Raw genomic sequence first — 25,952 nt, 5'->3', positions numbered from 1 at the left:
TACAAATTAATACAAACCTGTATATCCATCATTTGGGGCATCAATAAGAAGTTGAAGGATAAAATTAAGTCTGATAATGATGTAGCCTACTGTGCATGTTCACATCATGAATACTTTCTTTTAATTAAGACAATTTCTCAAATAACCAATTTTATAGAGGTGCTCAGATGTCCCTATATAGTGCCTAGTACTTTAACCTGTAAAACAACATTATAGGCATAGCCTATAGGTGATTATTGTAGGCTATAGGCTATAATTGGTTGTTTGTCGGGGCCGACCTCTCATTATTCCAGTTCTTAAATTAAATCTTCTGGAATCATGTAATAATAACTTACTAAAATAAACGGAATAGGCCAGGCTTACATTTTTCTTCAATACATGAATATCCCTGATGGGGTGAGCTGCCTGCCTGATGGGGTGATCTCTAAATGTTGGGATGATCTCATATGTATCTAAACTGAACTTGCATAAATATATATGTAGCGTACACAGCGATTTCAATTTAAGATCTTAATTGAAATCACAGTGGATTGTTATGAGATCGAGATGATTACACTGAGCTTATTAACCGGTTCATTCATTTCTTGTTGGGTTTTTTAATGAACCTGATTAATCAGGATCAATCTCAGCCAGGGGGGGTTTCAAGCATCATCCCCTCTTCTGTCATTTTCAGCAGTGATGATGGTGTAAACTATAAATTAGTTATTAAAGTAGTATAACATTTGAGTACTTTTTCCATCACTGCGTTTTCAGTCTCTCACACTACAGCCAATGGGCGGCCGCTTCCTCTTCCAGCTGGACAAATCATCGCCGTCCACGAGGTTCAGATCAGGGGCGGAGACTGTTAAGTTTGACGAGCCCGTCGCGCAGCCAATAGGCTCCTGCCAGTCCACCGAAAACGTCAGACGTCTGGCTTCGTCGGCCAATCGACGGAGCGGGAAGGCGGGCCTCACAGCTCCGGGGTCGCTTCCCCAGTCTCACACGTGATCCCCCTCTGTGTAGTTTCAGGTGGTCACACATCCCAGTCACGTCGCCAAGCAGGAGGTGAGTAATGACGAACAAATGTCACTTCTAATGCTCTATGTGATCTCTTGTTGTTGAAATAGACGCCGTTTCTTCCCCCACGCAGAATATACGTAATTCTGTTTGCCTCATCTCGATGCATGCGTGTCCAGTTGAATGGTGTTAGCACTGAATGTCATGCTAGCTGTTAAGCATAGGCCAAGTAAGCTAGCTAGGTTGCTAGGTGGCTAATTTATCCTAATGTAATCCCTATGTCACTATGGAGTGCTGATATAGCCCTTGGCACATTAAACTTTTACATTTCAAGGCCTCCCCTCCCCTTAACTCTTGACAGTGTACAAATGGAACCAAATGGGCCCGTCAGGGCCCATTTGGTCCATTTGTACACTGTCAGAATTACAGACTTAATGTATGGGTAATTTTTGACCCCCATAAAATAAAGGAACCCACACAGAGTCCATGGAATCCACTTGTCTTTGAGAACCACTGCCCTTGTCCAATACTCAGCTAATGTGTTTTACATTGAAGAGTCTCGGCTTAAGCCAAATACTTAGTGGTGATCTCGCAGAAAGTTCATCTAGTAATCAGATTTATCTATTCAGCAATTGTTTATCCAATTGGATAGGGTAATTAAGTTGCAGACTACGCTATTAATGTCTGTCCAATGTGTGTGTTAATATTTTGAAGCAACTTAATGTTGCTTGAAAATGTGAAAAAAATGGAAGTCTCACATTACACATACATATCACGTCTTACCACATTTCAAGCTGCAAATGTAAAATAAATATATACTGTAAGTGTTTCGAGTGATTCGTCTGCTAAAACAACATTTACCACACAAGTATCCTTGTGTCACTGCCTGGATGTTTATGATGCTCTACCCGGGTGACATGATTAAACACAGCATAATACTTGGCTTCCTCATGAGACTCACAGGGTAGCCAAGTGTACATCGTGTGAGCTGTGTGTGTATAGAAATATAGACATAGATAATTGTCTCATTCGTTTGGGATATTGTGATATAGCAAGTGTTGTTTTCCTGGTTTCAACCACTTAAGATCTTTTATACTCTCTTATAGATGTTCATAGCAAATCTTAAAGCCCACAATATTTTTTAAAGAATAAAAATAAATATCCTCAACAATATCAATATTGCGACACTTGGTAAAGAATATTGTGATATTTGATTTATTTTATCACCCAGCCCTAGTGTAAGCTTTATCTGAATCTTCTATAAACACAATCATTACTTACTGTGCTCTTAGTCTTCATTAGGCATTGCGTATAACAGGTAAGACATGTAGTAGTCTGACCAGTTTCGTCTGCAGACCTACTCCACCATCCAACCATAGCACCACTGTTTGCTATTGACATTTGAATTGATTTAAATGAAATGTGTCTGCCAGTTAATGCGTTAAAAAACCTCACGAGTGACACATTTACAGTGAAGATTATACAAAAACAACAGGTTGTGGTAAACTAGTGTTTTATTTTCAAGGAAGCAGGGTAATGATTGTTTGCCAACTTTTAAATAGTAACCCGTCTACCTTTCCTGTAACTTGAATTGTGGGCCTCGACTCGAGCACAGGACCACACGTGTGTCATGGAAAACCCGCTTTTTTCTATGACTGCTGCTGACAAATAAGAAAGAAGCTGTTTATATCATAGGCCAACGAGTCCATTTAAATGCAACAGGACAGTTTAGACCTTAAGTTGTTTCCATAGCACATTGTACTGTAGGACAGTCAAGGGCAGTGTTTTGGCCTTTTGCTTATAGAGTCACCCTAGTATGATGGTCGTTTTCTTGAAAGAAAGATGTAATTGAAGGACTAAGAATGCATAGGTTCTGACTTCTGACCTGTAGGGAGGGGACATGTTTTGACAGAACATCTGCTTCATTCTTCAACAGACATGAATGTACTAGTGCAGGGCTATCTGATTCTGTGCCCCCTGCAGTGCACTAGCTGAAATATAGTGTTATTGTTGTTGAAGCAGTATGTATACATGGTTTAGCTGTCTTGCATTAGTCCTGTGTGTTGACTGAATAGTGACTGGTTTGTGTACTGCCCTTCCATCCCCCTTTATTCTTGCATTGACATTTGTGACCCATCTGTCACTTCAATATATTGACCCACTGAGGCAAGGAATTGGGGGAGGTGGGTGTGTATACGTGCATGGGTGCAAGTAAACACAAATAAAGCACCCGTGTGAGATCCCCAGACCGCTCCCTTCCTTCTCTTCAGCCCACCTCATGCACAGACCAGAGGGCTGCTGAAGACCAAAACCCTCAGGCAGCCCATCCACTCCCAAGAACACAGGCTAAGCCAGTTTGCAGTTGCACTGCCCCCCTAAAGCCCACACCCATATTATGTCTCTGCAGTCTCAGGCTTGCTGTGGTCAGTTGGTCCCTACTTATCATCATCATAGGTGACTTCACTTCCTTTTTATCAACACCCTGTTCTGATTTCTTGTCTCATCTCTTGGCGCTGCCAGGCTAGAAAACGAGGCAAACTGTGGAAAAGCAACAGATGTCTAACAAAGGCTCAGCCTGTAACCAAGGCTTATGCACGGTATCTGCTCCACATGGCTCACTGAAGCAACAACTATGGGGTTTTATTGCCAAGACAGCAGAGATAAGATTGAGCGGCCTTATTTCCTTCAGGCGTTTGTTGTGGCATTGGTTAAGATAGAATGAGATAACCCTTCATTGATCCCCAGAGGGAAATTCAGGTGTCATAATAGCAGGCTTGACTGAAGGCTGATGCACACCTTAAGAACTTAAATGACAGGTGAGTGGGATGATGGCAAAATCCTATCCAAGCGTAAAAAAGAGATCCCACACACAATATTTTGAACCGTCATCAGGACAAACTGTGTACTGTGAGACAAACGGCAAGATCGAAACACAGGAGAGAGAAGTAACAGTAAAGAACGAAAAAAAAAAAAAACAAGTAGTCTAATAACAGCTTGGCTTCCCTGTGGATCTGTCATATTGATGTCAGTTTTGCCATAGTAATTATATACTAGATAATAAAATATTGAAGTAGATCAAACAAACACAATGGAGCCTGATTATGGATTTCAACTTTGAAAATGATGGCATAAACAAGCTTTAAAAATGGTGTGTGTGGGAGGGGGGGTGTTTAGGATATTATGTAATTAGATCTTGTACAGCTCTCATTTTTACAAGACAACATCTCGGACAGATAAAATGTAGTTTCCCCAATGAGGGTTTTAAAAAGAACTACCAATGTTTGTTGCAAGAGAGGAGTCAGAGGACCAACCAACCATACCATAAAGTTCACAGTGATGAGTATCATATTGAGCTCCTGTAATAAATCTGATCGCTCAGTGGTAAATCGAGTCTGTGAACATGACAGGCTCTTTGGGCCATGGGTGCTGTCTGTGTAGCGTATAACATGCTGTGTACATGGTGTTCTCCTTTTTTCATGTGGGAACTCAGATTTGTAGTTCAGCAGGTAAAACTAGGCTTTTTCTTTTTGCACTCTGATCAGTACACATCTGTACGGAACAGAACGCCCTGTACCGAATTATGAATGCATGCATGTACCAGTTTACATCCCTAATTGACTCCCCTGAACATTATGACCTTTGGTAAAAAACCCATTGAGAGATACAAGAGATGCATATACTGTATGTATTTTTCAAGCAGTGGTATCTTCCACATGCTACAGCAGCATCCTCTGATTTAATATTTTTATTTAATTTAACCTTTAGTTCTATAATTCACTACCAGTCCGTGACTCTGCCAAAGGAAGACCCTTTGGTTGGTTATTTGTGAAGTAAGGCTGAGAGTAGACAAGCTTTATTGGCTACAGCCAAAGGTTGGAGCATGTTGACTGACTGGTTGTAATTTTCTGTGCCTGGTATCATTCAAATTGTTGAAATAGTTAATATCTATAAATTCTTGGGCTTAACTCTTGGGCTTAACTCGGGCACAGTCCAAACAATTGACGTCAAACTTGGGGTTTGTCGCCGATGACCCAGGGATGGATTGTTCTGAGTGGTAGGTCAAAAACCAAGAATGTCTGTATCTGTCTGTCTGTGAGGGTGCACTGAATGTGTGTATGGGGGATGGTGTAGGCATCAGCTTCCTAGATTGGCCAACCCAACCCATTGGCTCCATGGATTGGCATAATTTGGGTAATTTATACAGATATTGTGTCCTAGGTCCTGCTGTGATCTTGGCATGATGTAGGTAGGACTAATTCATTTAAATGCAGACGCTAGTAGTTGCTGGTCAAGCTGATTCATGCTAAGATGACAGTTAGTGCTAGTCACCGTTACTCTGCATTGCAATACTAAACATTAGCCCTTTGGTCTAGCCTGCCTTGCTAATCCTATTTTGGTTCAGTTTATTAGGTGAACGACAGCGTGCATTTTTTGGGGCATGATATCTGCACCAAGTTAATACATGTATGGTATGGTAATGGTTGCTTGTTAAACTCTTTGTTCAGTGGTGCACCTGCAAATTAGCTGGCTGTTTGACCCAACAGCTAATTTAATTTGCCAGAAGAATGGATACATTGCTTAGTGTGGCATGTTATATAGGCTAGATTTTGACTGAACTATAGCCACTACTGTCTTTAGTGTGTCACATTAAACCAGTGGGAGGTCCTGGGAAGGATTGAAGTCACTGGGTTCCAATAACACAAATTATTATTATATAAAGTGCATTATGTAAAACATTTTTTTTACGGCAGGCCTGGCCATGTTTTCATATGGTTTTCTGTATTTGTAATAGGGATGTCTATAATGGGTCGTTTTGTAACTGGTTAGCCGACAGCATTTTTTATTTAATTAAAATTAACGGTTACTAGCCTAAAGCTGAAATACAGTTATGACCCACATACCCAACCCAAAACAAAGTGTTAAAAAAAAGGCGTGTTGAGGGAATGATGTGGGGAAACCTCTTAAGTAGCTCAATCACTTTGTTCATTGGCCCATTTTCCTTGGACTTTCTTCTTAGCAGTCTGTGTACAAATGGAACCATACATGGCCATTTGTACACTAATACGATGATAATTTGACTGTATTTGTAGTAGACCTGCTACCAGTGCGTAAAACGACTCTATTTGCGCCTCCCTGAGTATGTTTAAAATGGTGGCATCTCCCCCATTATTGAAACCAAAAAAACAAACGTGACACAAATGAATTAACCAATACGCCATCAAGCATATTCAGGTTTTTATTTTACTTTTGGCTAAGCACTTATAACATGTTCACCATCCCTAGTTGTTTCTATACACATGTGTGTTTGTTGTTGAGGTGTGATGAGTAAGCATGCAGTAATCTTCACAAATTAAAAATCGTTAAGGTGATGAGTAAATTGTCTGTGGATGTTGTGTGTTCCAGCGTTGCACTAGTGTAATCTCTTTGGACCTAATCTCATTAAGGATAAAGGGGCTGAGGGTGCATGTCCCTTGGGTGGTCATTCGTTGCCATGGCAATCGGTGCCAGGGAGACCCTGGGTAACAGGCGACTGTGTGCCCGGGGCGGCAATGGTTCACACACATGCACATCAATAGATTGCTGCTTTCCCCAGTAACTCACTTTAGGTACAAGCTAAATGTTCCTTTCCTTGTCCCTTATATTTGTATTCCCTTGAGATTTTTATTTGAACTGCATTGGAGTCCGGATGCAGGCCAGGTGCTTTTTGTTTAAAAAAGGGTCTCCTTGTATCGCCTATTCGCCTTGAACGGTAAAATAAACAAATCAGTACACCATGGTGTACTGTATTGATCTTTCCTCCCGCCACCACCTCCCCCAGACATTTAACCTGTAAAAGTCAATAGTCTCTATGGTACATTTGTCTGGAACAGATACATATTTTCAGAATCTACTGTGTCTTTAGTTTAGTTAGTGGTGCCCTAATGCATAGTGTATTTTGAACGTTCATTAGTTGTTATCTGCATGCTTTCATAGTGTATTTTGAACGTTCATTAGTTGTTATCTGCATGCTTTTGTTATACTGATATACAATATTTTATGTCTTCAGTCTAATAAGAGCTTACCGCAAACTTCTTTTGGTCAAATGGCAGATGGAAATACTGTGGAGCAATTTTCTTATCTATAGGCTTGAGTGGATCACACTGTAACCCCTAATTTAGCAATGTGACGTAATGGTCCCTTGTGCCTGTGTTATCTGTTAAAACGCCACATCCCATAGATGTGGCGTAAATGCAATGGTTGGGTCCATGATGGCCAAATAGCCTTTTATACTAGACCTTACCAGATGATGATATATAACCAGGCCAGTTGAAGAGCAGCTGAATAACGGGTCTCCTTATCTGCTTCCACAGACTATGGAGCAGAAGGTGAGGTTATGTGTTGCCCTTCTCCTCGCCACGAGCCTGTGCTGCCTCAGCCTGGCTCCTCTGGCCCTGGCCCAGACCGAGGAGGACCTGGTTGAAGACCTTGGTGACGACCTGGACATAGAAGATGAGAGGTATCTGGATGTCGGCGAGGAGGAAGAGTTGGAGTTGCCAGAGGGGGAGGTGGACGACGAGCCCCCCGCCACTCCTAAAACACCAGCGGCACCCAAAGTAAGTCTGAGGCCACTTTAAGACCAGGCTTTAAAGGTGATACACCATGAAATTTCACTTTTACTATTTTAAAACCTTTTTTTGGGGTCCCACTAGCACCTTCTATCCTCACAAAGTCCCATTTCTGACCGTGTCTTTCTCTGGTTTTGAGAAGGCGAAGGTTAAAAGTATCCCACGGATTCTCAAAACAGGCTGTCCAGATTTGCTGCCGATTGTGACGTCATCTGCCGATTGTGACGTCATCACAAAAAAAAAATCAAAAAAAGTTTTTTTCAAAAAAGGTTTTTCTTTCAAAAAAATTTTTTTTTTCAAAAAGAGGCGGGGGGGGGGGGGGGGGGGGGGGGGGGTGCAGTTCAGGCCAAGGTGGTACTGCAGCTGAAAATGCTCTGAGAGCCATTCAAAAATGAGAGAGGCTCTCTATTTAGGAGTGGTAATTTAGCCTCAAACCTTTTGAAAAACGTTTTTGGGACATAAACTACTTTTTAAATGCATGGTGTATCACCTTTAAGGTTTCTTTATTGTTGCATCTTGTGTATAGGTTCATAAGTACAAATATTTAGTTCTGGTTCCTCAAACATTGTAGTAGCAATAATAGTAATTATAATGGTATAAAATGACGAGAATGGCTAACTAGAAAAAAGCCAGTTTGGTGGTGTGAACGCCTCAATCAAATCAAAAAAATTATGTTCAATGAATTTTCTGATTGACTAATCATTTACTAATTTCTCACCTAGTGGATACAATTGCATCGTTTTGTTAAAATGAGTGTCTGTGACTACTGAATACTGATAACTCATTAACTATGCATGAGCTATTAATTAGTTGTAACAGTTAAACTAAATGTTACCTATGGCTGCCATCCCCCTATTTATGTAATTTCCTCTCTACTGTTGCTTTCAAAGGATAACAATGACAATATATATATATACTGTATATATATATATATCTTGATGAATGCATTTAATTTGTTAATTAGTTTCAATAAAAGATGTATTAGATGTATTGATCCCATGTGACAAAGGCTCAGTTATTAAGAGCATAGTTCTATAACAGGGGAAAGAGGCTCTGAGGGCTTGCACATGCCCAGCTCTTGAACTCTTATCGCTGCTTTTCTACAAATTAAAATATGGTCTGTGGGGTTCAAAACATAGATTATACAAATATAAATGTGTGTGGCGTGTGTACATATACTTTTTCTGTGGGCTTTGTTAGGCTCTCTATGAATAGAATACCCTTCCCAATAAACTCAACAATGGCCATCGCCAGCAGAGCATACAGCCGCTTTGTTCTGTAACTTTGTTGTTTTACTGTGCTTCACGAGAGACCTGTCGTAGTATGTTTGAAGAGAGGCAAGTGAGTGAGAGAGACACCCACTTGCTGGAAGAAAGCCAACAAAATCATTACTTGCACTAGATTAATCAATTCAGTCTTTCAACTTTGCCTTCTCTCTCTCTCTTCCACTGTCTAGGTAACTTACAAAGCACCAGAGCCTATGGGGGAACATTTCTTTGCCGATTCATTTGACCGAGGGACATTGGACAGGTGAGCAGTTATTTGTAGTAGGTAGCCCATATAAACTGTAAAAATAAATATGTAAATAAATAGATATTCAACCGTCCAAGACACAGTTGTGCGCACAAAATGCACTGATGTGCCTGCTGCACCATTAACTAATATACGTAGCTAATATTACCTACTCATGGATTTAAGTTCTCAGTCATCTCAACTCATTTTAGTCATGTGGATACCAGCATGTCTTTCTCTTGGTGTCCCAGACTCTTTTCATTATATCTCAGTATTTGTTTTTCTTTTTCATTGTTTTTGCCATGTAGCTGGGTGCTCTCCAGTGCCAAGAAGGAAGGTGCTGATGAGGACATCGCCAAGTATGATGGTACGGATCCAACATTTAGATCCACGTAGATGTATGCCCATTCAAACACTCACAACCTGGCTTCCCTATTTTGGGCGTGTCATTGTCAAAAGGTTTGAGAATAGTACAAATATAAATCTACAAGCATACAGTGTGTTATGATATAACACATTGTGAGCTGCTTGTGGATCTGCTATTTATATATGCCACTTAACATTATGATGTCATTGGTTATCTGTTTTTTTGTCATACTGATGTCAATATTTTATGTCTTCAGGTGAATAAGTGCTTACAGCAATCTTCTTTTGGTCAAATAGCCAATGGAAATACTTATCTTATCTATAGAATTAGACTACTGCACCACACTCTAACCCCTAGTTTAGCAACACACAGGATGTGATGTAATGGTCCCTTGTGCCTGTGTTATCTGTTAACGTCACATCCTATAGATCGAATAATGGTTATGTAGGTCTGTGGCGAAATTACCTTTATACTAGACCAGAGGTTCTCAAACATTTTGATCTCACAACCCCATATTATTGGCAAACTTTTTTGACTACCCCCTCGCTCTCGGAGTAACAAAACACCCACAAGCGACGCGCTCCTCATATTGAGCATATTGGTAAATCCTCAGCCTCTGCGACAGTGCAGGGGCTTGTGTGTCACTTCTCCGTCTGTGTTGTTGGAGGCGGAGTGTGACAGTGTAGTCAAGTGGCTGCCGCCCTTCATGTTGGTCGCTTTAACTCTTTAAAAAAAATGTTATAACATTATTTTTGTTGCCAATACGTGACCCCACTGTCACCTGCCCGCTACCCCACTTTGGGTCGGGACCCATAGTTTGAGATAGTCTGTACTAGACCCTACCAGATGGATTGAAGATACTGTACAACTAGGCCAGATGAAGAGCAGATGAATAATTGGTTTATTTGGCAAATAAATGGGTTTGTTTCCCTGGTTGGCTGTTGCAAGTAAACCTGTGTCTTTTTCTAGGTAAATGGGAAGTTGAGGAGATGAAGGACAGTAAGCTTCCAGGAGACAAAGGCCTGGTCCTCAAGTCTCGGGCCAAACACCACGCCATCTCTGCCCAGCTCCTTAGACCCTTTGTCTTTGACACCCAGCCCCTCATTCTCCAGTGAGTATATATGTCATAGTATATTAGAGAAACAGCACATTCGAGACGCGGAGCACTCGTGGTGCGGCACGGGGCGGAGCAAGCGGTCGCCACACCAACGTACTCCAGGCGGTGCGCCGCTCTATTGTCCACGACACTGCGAGCGGCTACCGAAGCCCCCCTGTATCCACGAAGCCCAAACGAGTTACGAGGCCCCCCTGGGTCCACGAAGCCCCAAGCGGTGCGAAGGCCAGCGGACCTTGGTCCTGCTCTTCGCCCCCGAGCGCCGCAGGCGCGAGTGGCCGCGAAGAGCGGGCCAGGGCCGCGCGGCCGGCGGAGCGCCGCGCGAGTTACGAAGCCGTGGTGAATGCAATCGTTATATTTATGCCCAGGCCGTAAGGCCTGGGCAAGCGCACGTTAAACGCCCTGTCCAAGTGACTACAATGGAGCTAATGGCTAGGCTAGGCTAGGCTAGGCTAGTAAATAAAGAGTAAACACTTCCGGTCTGCGGCGAGTTCAAAGCGTGACGTAACTCTCTTATCCAGTGGCTGACGTCGCCATCTGGTGGTGATTAGTGTGTGGTGAACGTCAAAACGAGTGCTCCTTGACAACTTTTACTGGTTTCTTGAACATACTGTAACATATACACCAGGGGTGCCCAACCTTTTTTGACCCAAGGTCTACTTTGAAAATGTGCCACCTAGCTGAGGGCTACCAGCCCAAAATGTACCGTAATGTAAAAAACAGAAAATATTAATAGATATTATAACATTGTACTCACTGTACTGTACTGTAATCATACTGTATAGTAGGAATTGTAATTGAATGAAACGATTGCAACTTCTCACATTGGGCATACAGACAGCATGACCATTTATTGCACACTCTGCATATTATGCACTGACAACACAGTTTAGTTTTTTTTCTTTCTTTTTTTATAGTTTTTTTTATAGTTTTTTTATAGTTTTTTTTTTGTCCTTTATTCCATGTCAGTCTCTCTACCTTAGTGGGAAACCTGGCACTGGGAAGAGGAGGCTAGCTTGTCAAAGTCAGGGTTGTATGAGCTGGTTGCAAGTTTTAGGCATGCAGGCCACAAGGTGCTCATCTGTCATTGTGGCTCTGTACTTTGACTTGATGAACTTCATGTGAGAAAAAGCAGACTCACACAGGTAGGTTGATCCAAATTCAAATGGGTCTGAGCGGCTTTGGAGCGAGGAATTTCCTCCGCTCCATTCCTCCGCTCCGCTCCGCTCCAAGCCGACCCTATTGGGGCCGCGCGCCGCATGTTTCCAACAAAACAGAGCCGTGCGCAGTAGCCTACTAGTGCAGTGAAGCCTTGTTGGCACCGCGGAGATGGAGAGGAGAACAGACAGAGAATTCCCTTTATCACGATTTCACTCATCCACACACGTAGGCTATGTTTATAATACATAGCCTACCTTGTGTCAGTTAAGTTATATATCACCAGCCAGTCAACGGATACGAATTCAAGTGAGACTGATTGAAAAACACACGCCACGACTCGCCTCCGTCTCTCGGTTGTGGTGATTAATCAATAACCAGCTGGATTTAATATTGCCCGTCTTATTAAAAAATACAATGCCTTAGATTAGATGGCGTCTTTTGTAACAGTGAACGCAGGTCTCCATCAAGCCGAGGCTCACGTAACGTTACCGCAGGCATTTGTGTTGGGAACACTTGTTGTGCAAAGCAAAGGAGAAAGTGTTTCGCATATGGTAGCAAAATCCTTTTTTTATTTTGGCTGGTGACTCTGATTGACGACCCTGAGCGGAGCGTGGAGCGAGCGCGGAGCGAGAAATGCGAAAATCAACGTGAGCGACGGAGCGGCGGGGAGCGGAGCGGTGCGGTGGCCGACCAGAGCGATGAGCGAGCGGGACAAGAGCCCTCTGGAGCGCGGAGCGGCTTTAGTTGCCGCTCCACTCCGCTCACATGCTCTGCTACACGTTGAGTTGAGTTCAGTCAACATCATCCACTCGCTCGGAGTCGTTTCACTGAAACGCCCGATGTATGTCCTCCCCCCCCGAATTAATAAATTATTTCTTTGAAATCATCTCGCGGTCCACTGGTAACCAGCCCGCGATCTACCGGTCGACCGCGATCGACTGGTTGGGCACCCCTGATATACACCGTAATTACAACCCACATGTGAACACACCCAGCTACACACACTTATATACTATATATTGATGTATTTTGCCATGGTCCCCCATCTGAAAAGAGTTTGTGAGACGATTTGTGTTCTTAATCATCAGCTCACAACATTTTGCCATGCAACGTGTTGTGAGCTTGTTGCGACCATAGGTTGCAAGTTAACTATGAAAACCGGCACATCTTGTCCGCGTACCTGTCTGTACGTCACGCCTGTCACTGTGGTTCTATGGGTTTGACTGTGGTTCTATGGGTTTGTCACTCTGACATCATGCTCTGATGTCAGGGGAACCGCTCTTAACAGAATGGGTTTGCTGCTCTGACATCACGCTCTGGGTTGATGTCCCTTTTATTCCCATATATGGAGATCGCTGATGTCATCACGAGACACACTTGCAAATTGCCAAATATACTAAAGCAATCTTCCCAAACCTAAAGAATCTTAAAAATTAATAAAATATTTTATTTTATTTTATTTTATTTTATTATATTGGAAGGGCTCCATTAGGCAAAAGAGGTTGAGGAACCTGCCCTTAAGGACCCTTGGGGTCCCCTGGCCGGAGTAGACCCCACCTTGAGAACCACTCCATTAAATTATATTTGTTGTGAATATAGTTATGTTGTTACTCGTTTTATTGTATAGTGCCATAGTAATACAGTCGATACATTTTGGTGCCCTTATAATTTCTGCATCCCTTTGTTTTGCTTTTAGGTATGAGGTGAACTTCCAGACCGGTATTGACTGTGGTGGTGGATATGTCAAACTGCTGACTCAGACCCCTGACCTTGACCTGGTAAGAAAACCTACAGGATTCCATTTTAGATGACAAAAGGCATCTGACCCACAGATACACAGAAGGGGATTTTGTTAGCTGTTTGTGATTTTTGGATCTGCCAGTTATGACCTTTTTAACAGGAAGTGGTCAGACGCAAAGATACATGTAAGGACTATGGTTCTTGGTAACAAAATCCAGACTGTACTTTCTGCCCCAAAGTTGGGGTTTATGGAGAGATTGGTGGATTTATTTTATTGTCTCCGCCAGGAGAGTGTTTTTTTGTTCATATTTTGCCTGCATTCATGTAAGCATTTCCGGTGAAGCATTTGGTTTCCCTGTTAAAGAAACATGTTATACTTATAACTTGAGAGAGCGGGTAGGCTGCGTGGGAAGTGTAGAGATTAAAATGTTGTGCCTGTCCACCAGGACCAGTTCGGGGACAAGACTGCCTACACCATCATGTTTGGACCAGATAAGTGTGGAGAGGACTACAAGCTACATTTCATCTTCAGACACAAGAATCCAAAGACGGGAGAGTTTGAGGAGAAACACGCCAAGAAACCTGATGCCGACCTCCGCTCATACTATACAGATAAAAAGACCCACTTGTACACACTGGGTAAGACAAACGCACATTCTAACACTGAATCCCACTTGAACGTACTTGGTAAGACCTATGCCTATGTCTGCTGTAGAGGACAAAACGTTTAATTGTTGTTGTATCGCCTCTGTGCTGCCCCTAGTGGTGAACCCAGACAACAGTTTTGAGATCTTGGTGGACCAAACGGTGGTGAACAGTGGTAACCTGCTGACAGACATGACGCCCCCAGTCAACCCCACAGCAGAGATCGAAGACCCCGATGACCACAAGCCAGAGGACTGGGATGAGAGGCCCAAGATCCAGGACCCAGATGCTGTCAAGCCTGAGGATTGGTCAGTCTGTTCTTCTCAATGGTCCTCTCAATCAGCAAATGTAACTGTCCACTGACATGTGGATTCACAATCTGTCTGTGTTCTGCCATACCAGTATGCCTAATTTCAGGAAGTAGCCTTGCATCTGTTTACGGTTTCCACAACAAGTTATAATAGCTTTTGTTGCTTGTTTTAATTCAGACGTTTTTTCTCTAAAAACGGGTTCCCACTCAAACTGGCCTCAGCCAATCCATTGTTATTAGCAACTAAAATATAATTGGAGAGTACAAAACAATCTGCAACTATAATGGTGGTTGTTATAAGAGGTCTAAAGGATTTGTGACTGTGTGTTCAGGGATGAGGACGCCCCAGCTCAGGTCCCTGATGAAGATGCAGTGAAGCCTGACGGCTGGTTGGACGATGAGCCTGAGTACACCGGTGACCCTGATGCTGTCAAACCTGAGGACTGGTAAACATAGGCACACTCGAATACACAAACCTCAACAGACATACTTGGCACAGCTGCAGAAAATATGGCCCTTGACACAGATACACATACAGAGAAACACAGACACATATTCATATACATACAGAAACACAGAAAAAAATAACAAAATATGGCAGTTGTGGTAAAAACAGTCAAAGATCTCTGTCCAAATAAAATGTTTTGTTCAATCCCGTCTCATCTCTGGTTGTCTAAATGTTGTCCATCCTCCCTCTTTTTGTACCTGTCCAGGGATCAAGATATGGATGGTGAATGGGAGGCCCCCCAGGTCCCTAACCCTCTCTGTGAGTCAGCCCCAGGCTGCGGTGCCTGGCAGCGACCAGTGATTGACAATCCCAACTACAAGGGCAAGTGGAAGGCACCCATGATTGACAACCCTAACTATCAGGTAGTGATGCAAGTCCCTCGCAGCTGTTGGATAACAATGTTTCAGTACATAAGAAATGTTGAAATTTTAGTTTTTCGCTCAATGCTTAGAATGATCTTAGATGGAATAAAATATAGTAAAATAAAAAAAAATTCCAGTGTTTAAACGGATGTATATACTTATGAATGCAACATTCTGGATCAGTAGGATCAGACATGCACCAGATTTTATGAATGAACTTGGTGATTGTCTGGTGAATTTACATTCTTACTTCGGAGTTGTAGGGGAGTCCCTTTTTTGCAGGTCTTTCAGTCCCATGTATCAAAATCGCACCGCGGTTATGGTGTAGACGGAGGCGCGCTGGCCTTAACCTGGGTGCTTTATTGTTACACGCAGACTGAAAGGCCTGTAAAGCTCGAGCTCACATCACTCCCGACACAAAATAAACACAGTGACATAGGGACAGTAGGTGGGTAACACAGCATTAATTCAGTGGCCCGTTTAATCAAACTACAACAACAAGTTTACCAGCTCAGCATTTGTTCTGTGTTTGTATCAGCACGAGTGAGCGCACGTCATAGTTGTGAGCTGTGTGCTGCGCGCATCAAAGTAGGGGCACATCAGAGAGAAATTACATGTCGGACCTTGTCGTGCTTTAGGAGGACTGGGCTGTAGACTTTTTGCCCTGTGCAAGGCTCTAATGAGTGAGATGCATTCAAGAACTACCGTAATTAAAGTCAAAATCGATTTGATTTGACTTTTTTTCAACATTCACCGATAGAACATAAATGTCTCTTTACTACTGCAGTAGCTGCTTCCCTCCACAGTGTGCACTTGGCTGTGTATAGAGACAAATGTTCTCTGAAAATATTGCATTTGATCCTCTCATCTCCCTCAGGCTGTGTTGTTATATATTGTTTATTTTTTGCCATTTTAATTAAACTTTATATAAATTCAACAATTTTGGTGTTATCTGAAAACAAGGGGTGTGACATAAAAGTGAATTTTGATTCTTGATAAGTGAAAATGTACCATTTAAAAACTTTCTAAATATTTTACTGTTTTCCAAAGTAGCCAATTCAAAAATGTTCAAATGTTCCCCCCCAGGGAGTGTGGAAACCCAGGAAGGTCCAAAACCCAGACTTCTTCGAGGATCTTCACCCATTCAGGATGAGTGCATTCAGCGCCGTAGGACTGGAGCTGTGGTCCATGTCTTCTGATATTTTCTTTGACAACTTCTTCATCACCAACGACCGCAACACGGCCGAGCGCTGGACCAATGATGGCTTTGGATTGAAGAAGGCTGCAGAGGGAGCTGCAGAGGTAATTTGACTTGACACCCGTCCCACACACATGCCACACCCCAAGCAAATGCCTTGAGCCAAGGTATTGAACCCCAAATATTGGTCCATCGGTCTGTTGGCAAGATACCTTGAGCCGTTCTGAATGGAATTTCACTGACCTTTGTGTAAAGGTTTGTCCTGGACCGAGGAAGAGCTGTGGCCAAAAGTGGGCATGGCCCACACCACAATAATTAAGAAAATGTAAAAAAAAAGGTTCTCAAGGAAGGGCCCACGAAGAACTCAGTAAGTGGTCACATAGACAAACTGCCACGTTGGTGGAGGACTGTGCTCTATTGAGACCAATTTCTAGTTATCCCGTAGTTTTCTATACAGAGGGTTGTTCATCATGTCAGAGCCAAGATTAATGGCTCTTCTAATATGATTTAAATCCCTCTGTATAGAAAACTGGAGTAATAAACCTAATGAGACCAGTTGTTGGACAGCTACCGTGCCTTTAATGGAGGGTGAGAGTACTATTGGCTATTTGATTAGTATGGAGAAGTAGTTTGGTCCTAAAGGTGCTGTGCGTTACATTTAGCAGGATCTGACCGACTGATACTAAAGAATAAAAGTCTCTTGAGGTCACTTGTGTACCTACATTGAAATATGTGGTTGTAATGGGAAGCTCCCAGTCCCAGGTGTTAATTTGTAGAATAATTGTTAGAATATTTGAATATCAAGAATTGCAGAGTTTAAAACAAAGGATCACATGTTTTATATATTAAGCAATACAAACAGCTCTACTCCACTGGATTTGTCTAGTGATCCATAAAGATCCTGTTGCAGGCTGCTGATGGGATTTGTTTCCTGCAGACAGTGTTTGTTTTGTACTATTTGTTGTTGTTAAAACGATCAGCCCAGGGAGCATGCAGCGACCCAATGAGCTAATGATGCAAAACTCCATCAGGCCTTGGGATCATTCCACGTAGGAGGACAGAAATAGATGTGTCCAGAGACAACGCTGTGGTTAGCACTGTCTCATAGCAAAATTAGCTGTTCTAACCATTGACTGGAACTGTTGTTATAAAGAGCTGTTTTTTTTTAGATATTTTGAGTTAATTTAATACTGCTATAAATGGGTTGGAACCCTTTTGAACTGATTAAAACTTTTGAAGGTCTGTTTAATACATTCACAGACTTGGTGAAAAATGTACATTGTTATCAGGGGCTTTGAAACCTAACACCAGCCAGGTTCAGGCAGCGAAGAAGATGCAATCATTCAATGAAGTTGAGTGTACTCCAGTATGTTCCTCTTGGACATGAAAACATCATGCAAGCCAAAGCCTTATGCGATGTACTGTAAACAGGGCAGGGCGACAAAAATGAACAGAAGACCCAAAATGAGCAAACATGAGTGATGAAATGTTTTGGTACCTAAAAGGCTTTGCACATTGTGTGTCAATACGTGAGATGCAAGTGTGAAAGAAAACGTATAATTCTAAATACAATTGCAACTAGAAAGGTGCAATTCTGGGAAATTGCAAGTGTGGTTGCACTGATGCGAGGAATCCACTGGGAACTGAATTCCGTCTTACCGTTTATCATATATGGTGATGTCATGTGTGAGAAGTGTGACCAAAAGCTTCGCTTTTCTGTTGTGCAAAGGTTAACAAAAAACAGGTTCACTTTGCTGGCAAATACATCTCGGACCAGAACAATGTGTTGCCTAATAGCAACCTCACAAACTAATATGTGCAGAACACTCTGCCTACAAAACAAGTAGGCTATAGTTAGCAGTAGCACTTGCTTAAACAAGCAATTACAGCTGGTCTATCTCTCTGTGATATAGAGTGACAACATTTCCGTGCAGTTCTTTTCGCTCTGAGCTAGACCTGTAACATGCTCTGCATAAACACACACAGCCACTAGGTGGTGGTGTTCCTCTGTTGCTGTAGGGGCATTGCATGGGGGGTAGTTTACATGAGAGCTGTAGGGGGTTGGCTGGTATCCAGGGATTAGCAGTTAGTTGAGCCATCGCTCATCAAAATTCCTGCTGCCCTCATGATGGAGTTTTTTCCTAAAGGAGGATTCCTGGGATGCCTGACATGTTGGCCGCAAAGCTCCCTGCACTCAGGACGCTCACTTAGAATGCTTCCTCTCTCTCTCTCTCTCTCTCTCTCTCTCTCTCTCTCTCTCTCTCTCTCTCTCTTCACTGTGACTCACTCACATTCCCTCCGTCCGTGTAGTTCACTGATATTGTCAAAATGTTCTTCTCACTCAGTTTACTTCTTTCCTCTACCCACCTTACTCTCACTGTATTCTCTGTTCACATGTCTTTTGTTTCTTTCTTTCTCTCTGTCCCTCTGTCCCAGAGCACGTCTTACATTCCTCTGCTTTCACACACTGTATGCATCATCAGTCTTTTGGTCCCCTGCGTATGGTCAGCAGGCTGCCTCTCATAATTACCAACCAGGCTTTGTGTGTGTAACATGCTCATGTATTCCCATCCCCAGCATGTCCAATGTTTATTTTTTTCTGTATTTCTGTTTTTATTTTAATTAAGCACTTTGTAATTATCTTTTTGTCATGTTGGAGCCTTATAGTATCCCTACACTATAATATCCCTACACTATCACTCTGTCCACAAATCATATTATTCTTGTGACCACAAGAATGAGAAGTGGGACTTTGAGTCCCCAAAGCCTTTTAGTTTGTATTTTTGTTTTGACTTTAGGTTTCATTCTTGTGTTGATTATCTCTGCCTCTGTTTCCTTTCTAGCCCGGCCTGGCTACCCAGATGATGAGTGCGGCTGAGGAGCGTCCCTGGCTGTGGGTGGTGTATGTCCTGACCGTGGCCCTGCCCCTTGTGTTGATCATCGTCTTCTGCTGCACCGGCAAGGTCAGAGAGAGCGAGACACACTTTCTTTATCACCTACATATGCATTCACACACACACTCAGATTAACCCTTAATGGGTGCTGTGTGTTGTCTGTTGCTGCCAAGTGTAACTCAGGGGTGTCTTGCTGACTCTCCACAGTGCTCTGCAAACAGTCAATCTCGGTTGAGCCTCACAAGCTTTCAAGAAGAGTTAAACGAACCAAGCAGACAAAATACTTTGTCAGCTGGGACTGGCCTGGTGATTCCTTGCATTGAATTTCCATGTGTTAGAATAGTAATGGAGCTATTCTTTTCTGTTTTATTAATCGTGCTGTTGTGAGTTATGGTTCCATCCCTGCAGTATGTAATGATAGTGTAAACCAATGTTTCTCAACTAGTGGTTCAGGGGCCCAGAAGTTCGATCATCTGATGTCCTGGCATGATTACGGACCATGAACACCTTTATTCACAAGATTGTCTGGACATTGGAATCCTGTCCCTTATACTCCCTACAATTGGACAGAACTGGAGCTTACTCTCCTGTGGCACTCGTCTAGAGTACCAGTCTAAAGTGTAAAAAGTAGTGTGTTTATCCATTTGAGAATCCGTGGTGTAGGGCATCAGATGTAGATAACATTCTGGTGGTCAGCTCTGTGTAGCAGTAGGTATGTGGATGTACAGTTGGAAGTCAGATTGACACACTTGATTTACCACAGGGTTCCTTGTGTCAGAAATTATTTGTAATGAACTGCAAAGTAAACCTGATATGAAGTCAGCTATTCTATTCTTGGCCAATTCCCAATTGGTTTATGTGATAAGAGAAGCTACGTAACACTTTACACCTGTATATCAACTATGCATTCTGTATCGATTTACGTTAAAGTTTGGCATAATCCCGAAATGCAAAACCTGCTGCCAGTGAACAACATGAAACACTCGTTTGTCTGACTCTGACCAACGCCTCTCTCTGTCCTGCAGAAGAAGGCTCCTGCCACGCCAGCTGCAGAGTACAAGAAGACGGATGAGCCTCAGCCGGACGTGAAGGAGGAGGAAGAGGAGGAGAAGGAAGAGGAAGAAGAAGAAGAGAAGGAGGAGAAGGCTGAGCAGGAGGCTGAGCAGGAGGAGGAGAGCATTCCATGTATGAATTCTTCCCTCCTTGAGCTTTTAGGTTTTGTAAACAAAACTTTCACAGGGCAGATAATGACAAGAAATTACTTTTTTGAAAATGTATGAAAATGTGCAAAACATTTGTCAACATGTATAAAGATTATGCAAATTAATTGTGATTATCTAAAATAATTGCGATTAGGCAGTTATTTAATAATTGTGACAGGCCTACACGTGTGTCTCATGGAGTTAACTGTCATTGTAGCTACCGAAGAAAAGAAGAGTGAAGAAAAGAAGAGTGAAGCTGAGGAGGAAAGTCCCGCAGAGAAGGAGGAAGAGGAAGAGGAGGGAGATAAGGATGAAGAGGTCGATGAGACTGAAGAGGTGAGTCTAGAAAAAGGATTAGAAATGCCTTGTTACTAGATTTTTGTGACGTTATTTGGCTTCTGTGGCAATGTTTGGAATCAGTTATCCTCTGTTATGATAGAAAAACGTAATTAAACGGATCATATTAACTTAAGCTACAGTATGCTGACACTGTAATTGATAGGTAATTAAAAGGTACATAAATGATTCAAACTCTAGCAAAATGGTACTTTGGTAGATGATGTAACTTTTTTTTTCTCTGTTGATTAGAAATGTTTATTCCATAATAGTTAGCTCATTGACTTGCATTTTATTGTGAACCAGCTCACAAAGTCACTCTTTTAGTACAAAACAGCCTTAATCAGTGCTATTTTAAATGCCCATGTAAAAGGTGTTTGCTTACACTCCTTACACTCCTTCCCTAACCTACCCTCATGTAGAGCTTCATCAGGTTGAAGCCCATTATTTTTGGTTAAATAAAGACCGGATGGCACATTCCCCTTTTTCTTCATTGGAATAAAACATGGACATAACAAAATATACCAGGCAAGAAGTACTTGCCGGATTCATAAGATCTGAGGGGAATTATTTATATTCGTATCCACTGATTCTCTCTAGACCAGATCAACAAACTGTAAAAAGAGTTGATCCCAGTCTACCAAAACTCTTTTAATTCAAACCTTGGCTGAAGCCTGTTTCACTTTTAAGGACAAAGGAATATTCGTTGCTTCTGTTTGGGTACTGTAGCATTGATCCTTACACTCATCATAATGTACTTAATGTCACTAATCAGGGAAAAGGAGCTTATTGTACTGAGATTAAAGGTAGTTGGCTAAATGCCTAAATGTAAATACAACCTGCCTCTTGGAGGTGGCTGAAGGTCCACACCCTGTCAAGGAATGTCTGAGACTAATCTTATCTGGTTGTGTGGGATGTCGTCGGTTAGAAAATAAGTCGCACTATGTGGTGTGTTGAACTCAACCTCTGTGTACTGCTTTCCAGAACCTGGAAGACGACGTGCTGAGAAGGTCTCCCAGAAACAGGAAAGTGAGAAAGGACTGAGGCCACTTGAGGTCTGCGTTGAGTGCGTTCTACAACCAACAGCCCTGACCTCAGCCCCACCTCCCCGTTCTCCTTCCCTCCCAAACCTCACTCCTGGCCCCACCCTCTCCTGGCCCCACCCTCCATGTTCCTTCTTCTCAAAAGCCTCCTCCCGAGGTGACGAAGTGAAAAGAGAAAAAGTTAATGTCGTAGCAGTAAAGCCATCTCTCATCAGGACTGACGGGGGTAAAAAAAAAAAAGAAATGATCCTGACCTCCAACATGGACATTGGATGAGAATGATAATGATTCCATTTGGATGAAGACTGACTTAGTGTAGTAAAAGGGCTCAAAATATTAACTAAACTTCCCGCACCATTCCGTAACAAGTGTGAGCGGGCTGTAAGCGACCTTGTTGTCCTGTCTGCCCCCTGCACCACCCAAAACCAACCGCTCCAATCCATACCAACCCACCCACACCCAGTCTGTTACTTTCCCACTACACAGACAGCCCTGCTGGTAAGCCCACCTCCCATCTTCCACAGGTCCAATCAGTATTTAACATCAAGAAAATTAGCAGGGCAACACTACAGCTAGTAGATTTAGCCACATGCATTTAGATGCTCTCTTTCTGTCTCTGTGTGTGAGTCTCTCTGTCCTCCAGTTTCCACTTCTGCAGTGCTGGTATATGACAGAGGGGTTGTAGCCACGCATAGCATAGTCACCTGGAGGACATTTTAAGGAAGATTGACTATAACAAATGATGTATAATTTTCAGTGTAAAATCTACTCTTGTTGGTTTTCAAGATACTGTATAGTCTTCCTGTTCATGAGTACTGTCCACAGTTTTTGTCATGATGTTTTGGGTGGTATTGGGCAGTCACAACCCCTCAGTTGCCATATAGTACAGAGTAAATTCCTCAGTGTTAATTTAGAGTTTAATTGACACTCAAGATTTACAGTGTACAGTTGTGTACTTTCTGTTCTTTTACACACAAAAATATGTGGATATGAACGGGGGGAGAAAGTCTAGCTAGCTGCAGGCTTTCCACTAAATTAGTTTATGTTGCCTTACTTGGTCCTAGAAAGCAAGGTTTTAACTTTTTTTCGTTTGTAAATTTCTTTTTTTAATACTATTTACATGTTTTGTTTTCTAAATGTTTGATTCCATTAATATTAAGTTTGCCTCGGGTTTTGATGTACTGAATTGAATGCCTATATATTAACTTATATTTGCATTTCATCCCTACTTGTGAGTATTGGAGATAAGAGAAGCATTTCCTGGTTGTAATGGGAGGCAGACAGACAGGCAGGCAGTCCAATCCTTGAAGCACAGTGACGGTTATTGCTGTCAGGTTTATGGGTGAAAAGTCAAGGTTGTTAGACCGGCGTCCTTGGTCCGTGCTGACTCATGAGTTTAAAATTTGGGAGGAAAAAAAAACTGTCAAGGCTCCACCTCCTCACAGATGAAGAATCAGTCTCCCTGTTGCTAAATATGATGAGCAAGCATATCTTGCAGTCATATCTCTGAAGTGTGCAGTACAGTCCAGAAATGTGTCAGGTTGTCTCTTGTAAATGTCTAACTTTGCATCCTCACTACTTTCTCCTAGTCTAAAAAAAACCCCATATAAAATGAAAGAATGGCACTATGGGAGAAATGCTAGCGCTTAACTTGTTGTACCCATCTACAACTTAAGAGTCTGAAATTCCCTTTTTTAAACTCCTGTTTTTGTGACCCTGTTCACATTGTGATTGGCTAGAAAAGTGACATCACGAGCCAATTACAAAAGTATGACCAAAAAAAGAGTTGGCACTTGTCAAGGTAATTCAGGCTCTTAATTTAACACATCTGCTCTATGTGCAGAGTGGGGAACAGCTTTTTCTCTTGATTTAACATGAAAAGTTTTGAAATTGGTTGGGATGTTAAGTTAAGACAAATACTCGTGAAGCCTCGTCGCAAACTGGTCAGCACGTCTACCCTGTTAGCCACTTTGTTCTGGTACTGACATTTCAATGCAAACTGTTGAATATCACTGGGAAATGTGGGAGGAATCTACAACTACTGTGCAGACTAGTTTATTTTTTTCCCTTTTTGCCCTCCTGCTTTTTTACTACACTTCTGCTGTTGACTGTATTTGTGATGACTTCGTAATACACAAGAGGATGCCTGAAGCTAAGAGGTGATTGGGTGATAACTGTCCAGATGAGGTGTAGTAGATAATTCATTAACTGGTTGAATGGGGAAAATGCAAGAACTTGAAATGTTACTAAGAAAAGAAAAAAAGAAAATCTATAAAAATAAATAAATAAAAGAGATTTTGACCAGAGATGGTCAGTTGGAGATGTGTTCTTCTCTACTGGTGTCATGGTTTGCCATGACCATAAATGTCTTTGAACCTTGCGAGAGTGCAGATTTAAGTGTTAAGGAAAAATGGAGGACTTTAAAAAAACAAAACAATTTCAGGTGACCATTTCCACAAAAGCTGTTAATTTTCTTTGTAACTAGAATATTCTCTCTTAATTTGGATACTTTTGTAACCCCCCCCCCTTCTACAGCAAGCCACAATTCTCAAAATGTTCCCTTAATTGAATGTAAGATTTAAGACTAAACTATCAATCATTATTCTGATTGTTTTTCACCCATTTGTTCTTTTTAATATATTTTCTTTTTTTTTGTTGTAAAAACTAGTTTTGTTTTAGTTGTCTGCCTAAAGCTGCCTAGATAACAGACTTCTAGACTGAACACTGCACTGTATCAGAGGGCAGAACATTGCATGACTACATTATGGGTTTGTTATTAACAAAAAAAAAAAAAAAAAGTTTACACAGATAGGATTTTGCTTTAACCTCATACACTATAGAACTAGTTCTGATGTCATGGAAATACCTAATTTGATAGTGGCTTTTGAGGAAATACTGTGATGACCATGAGGAGTTCTCTGCAACAATGGATCAAAAGACACTGCTCCTGTGACGGATGTGTATTGTTATACAGTAATCTATGAATGGACATGCGATTTGTTTTGTTTTTGATGAATAAAAAAGTCCTAATGGAAACTCAATGGAAATTGCAAGTTGTTTTCCCCTCTTTGTCACTGTCACTGTCTCAATCTGAAATTGGTTAAACTTTATAGCCATTGGCAATGCTGACCCATACTGTATTATGGACATTCCAATAAGTCACATTCAAAGTAGTCTATTACGGTGGTTCTCAACAAGTGAGTCGGTACCCCCAGGGGGGTCCCCACACTATTTTGGGTGGTCCCCAGATGAAGTGACAAATTATGGAATTTTAAGACCTTCTAAAAAAAGACCATTACTGCATCAAAAGTAATAAACTATACAAAACTTGTGTGTGTGTGTGTGTGTGTGTGTGTGTGCGTGCGCGTATGCGTGTGCATAAATGACCCAGAAGAGAGTAGCCTAAGGGATAAAGTGAGATGATGAAAAGTTTGAGTGAACAGAACCAGTGATAGGGACAACACTGGAATGAACACATTTCAGTAGCCTACAATTTGTTAAAAAATAATTTAAAAAAGGTAGGCCTAGTTAGGCCTACTCTGTTTATATTTATAACCACTCTTGAAATTCAGCTAAAAAACAAACAAACAAATACTCATTTAAACAATGAAATGTGTCGTTATAGTTTATTCAAAACGATAAGTGTGGAACATTTTGTCACACGCCTGCTTATGTTATTCTTTGATGAGGTCTGGGGGACAGCAAAATAAGCCTGGGTTTGCGAGGTTAGGGGGACAGTGTAGGGTGACCAGACGTCCCGTTTTACCCGGGACAGTCCCGTTTTCAAGCTGCGTGTCCCGGTGTCCCGACAAATATCTCTAAAACACTAATATGTCCCGGTTTTCAACATTCACTGCAAAATTGTCCCGGTTTTCGCCAGAATTAAAATAATACTAGCTGTTTTCAGTCGTTGCATAGACATTCATCATGTTCTTTTCATGAAAACATGCTCACCTAAC

General features: G+C 41.9%; 1 protein-coding gene across 1 annotated transcript; it reads left to right on the top strand.

Annotated features, from left to right (window-relative positions):
* The first annotated feature begins 961 nt into the window (after nt 1–961).
* canx (calnexin) lies at nt 962–25,040 on the top strand. The gene is made up of 15 exons (XM_080745542.1): nt 962–1,044; nt 7,347–7,589; nt 9,058–9,131; nt 9,422–9,480; nt 10,450–10,591; nt 13,452–13,533; nt 13,942–14,134; nt 14,259–14,448; nt 14,783–14,896; nt 15,164–15,320; nt 16,407–16,622; nt 19,362–19,481; nt 20,438–20,597; nt 20,832–20,950; nt 21,935–25,040. Exons 2-15 carry the CDS (start codon nt 7,350–7,352, stop codon nt 21,992–21,994), a joined length of 1,926 nt encoding a protein of 641 aa, XP_080601668.1. The 5' UTR covers nt 962–1,044; nt 7,347–7,349; the 3' UTR covers nt 21,995–25,040.
* The last annotated feature ends 912 nt before the right edge of the window (nt 25,041–25,952 follow it).

Source organism: Nannobrachium achirus (genome assembly GCF_963921795.1).
Source record: "Nannobrachium achirus genome assembly, chromosome: 17".
Lineage (NCBI taxonomy): Eukaryota > Metazoa > Chordata > Actinopteri > Myctophiformes > Myctophidae > Nannobrachium > Nannobrachium achirus.
Note: the sequence above shows the minus strand (reverse complement) of the source record. Positions and strands in the feature narration are given on the sequence as shown.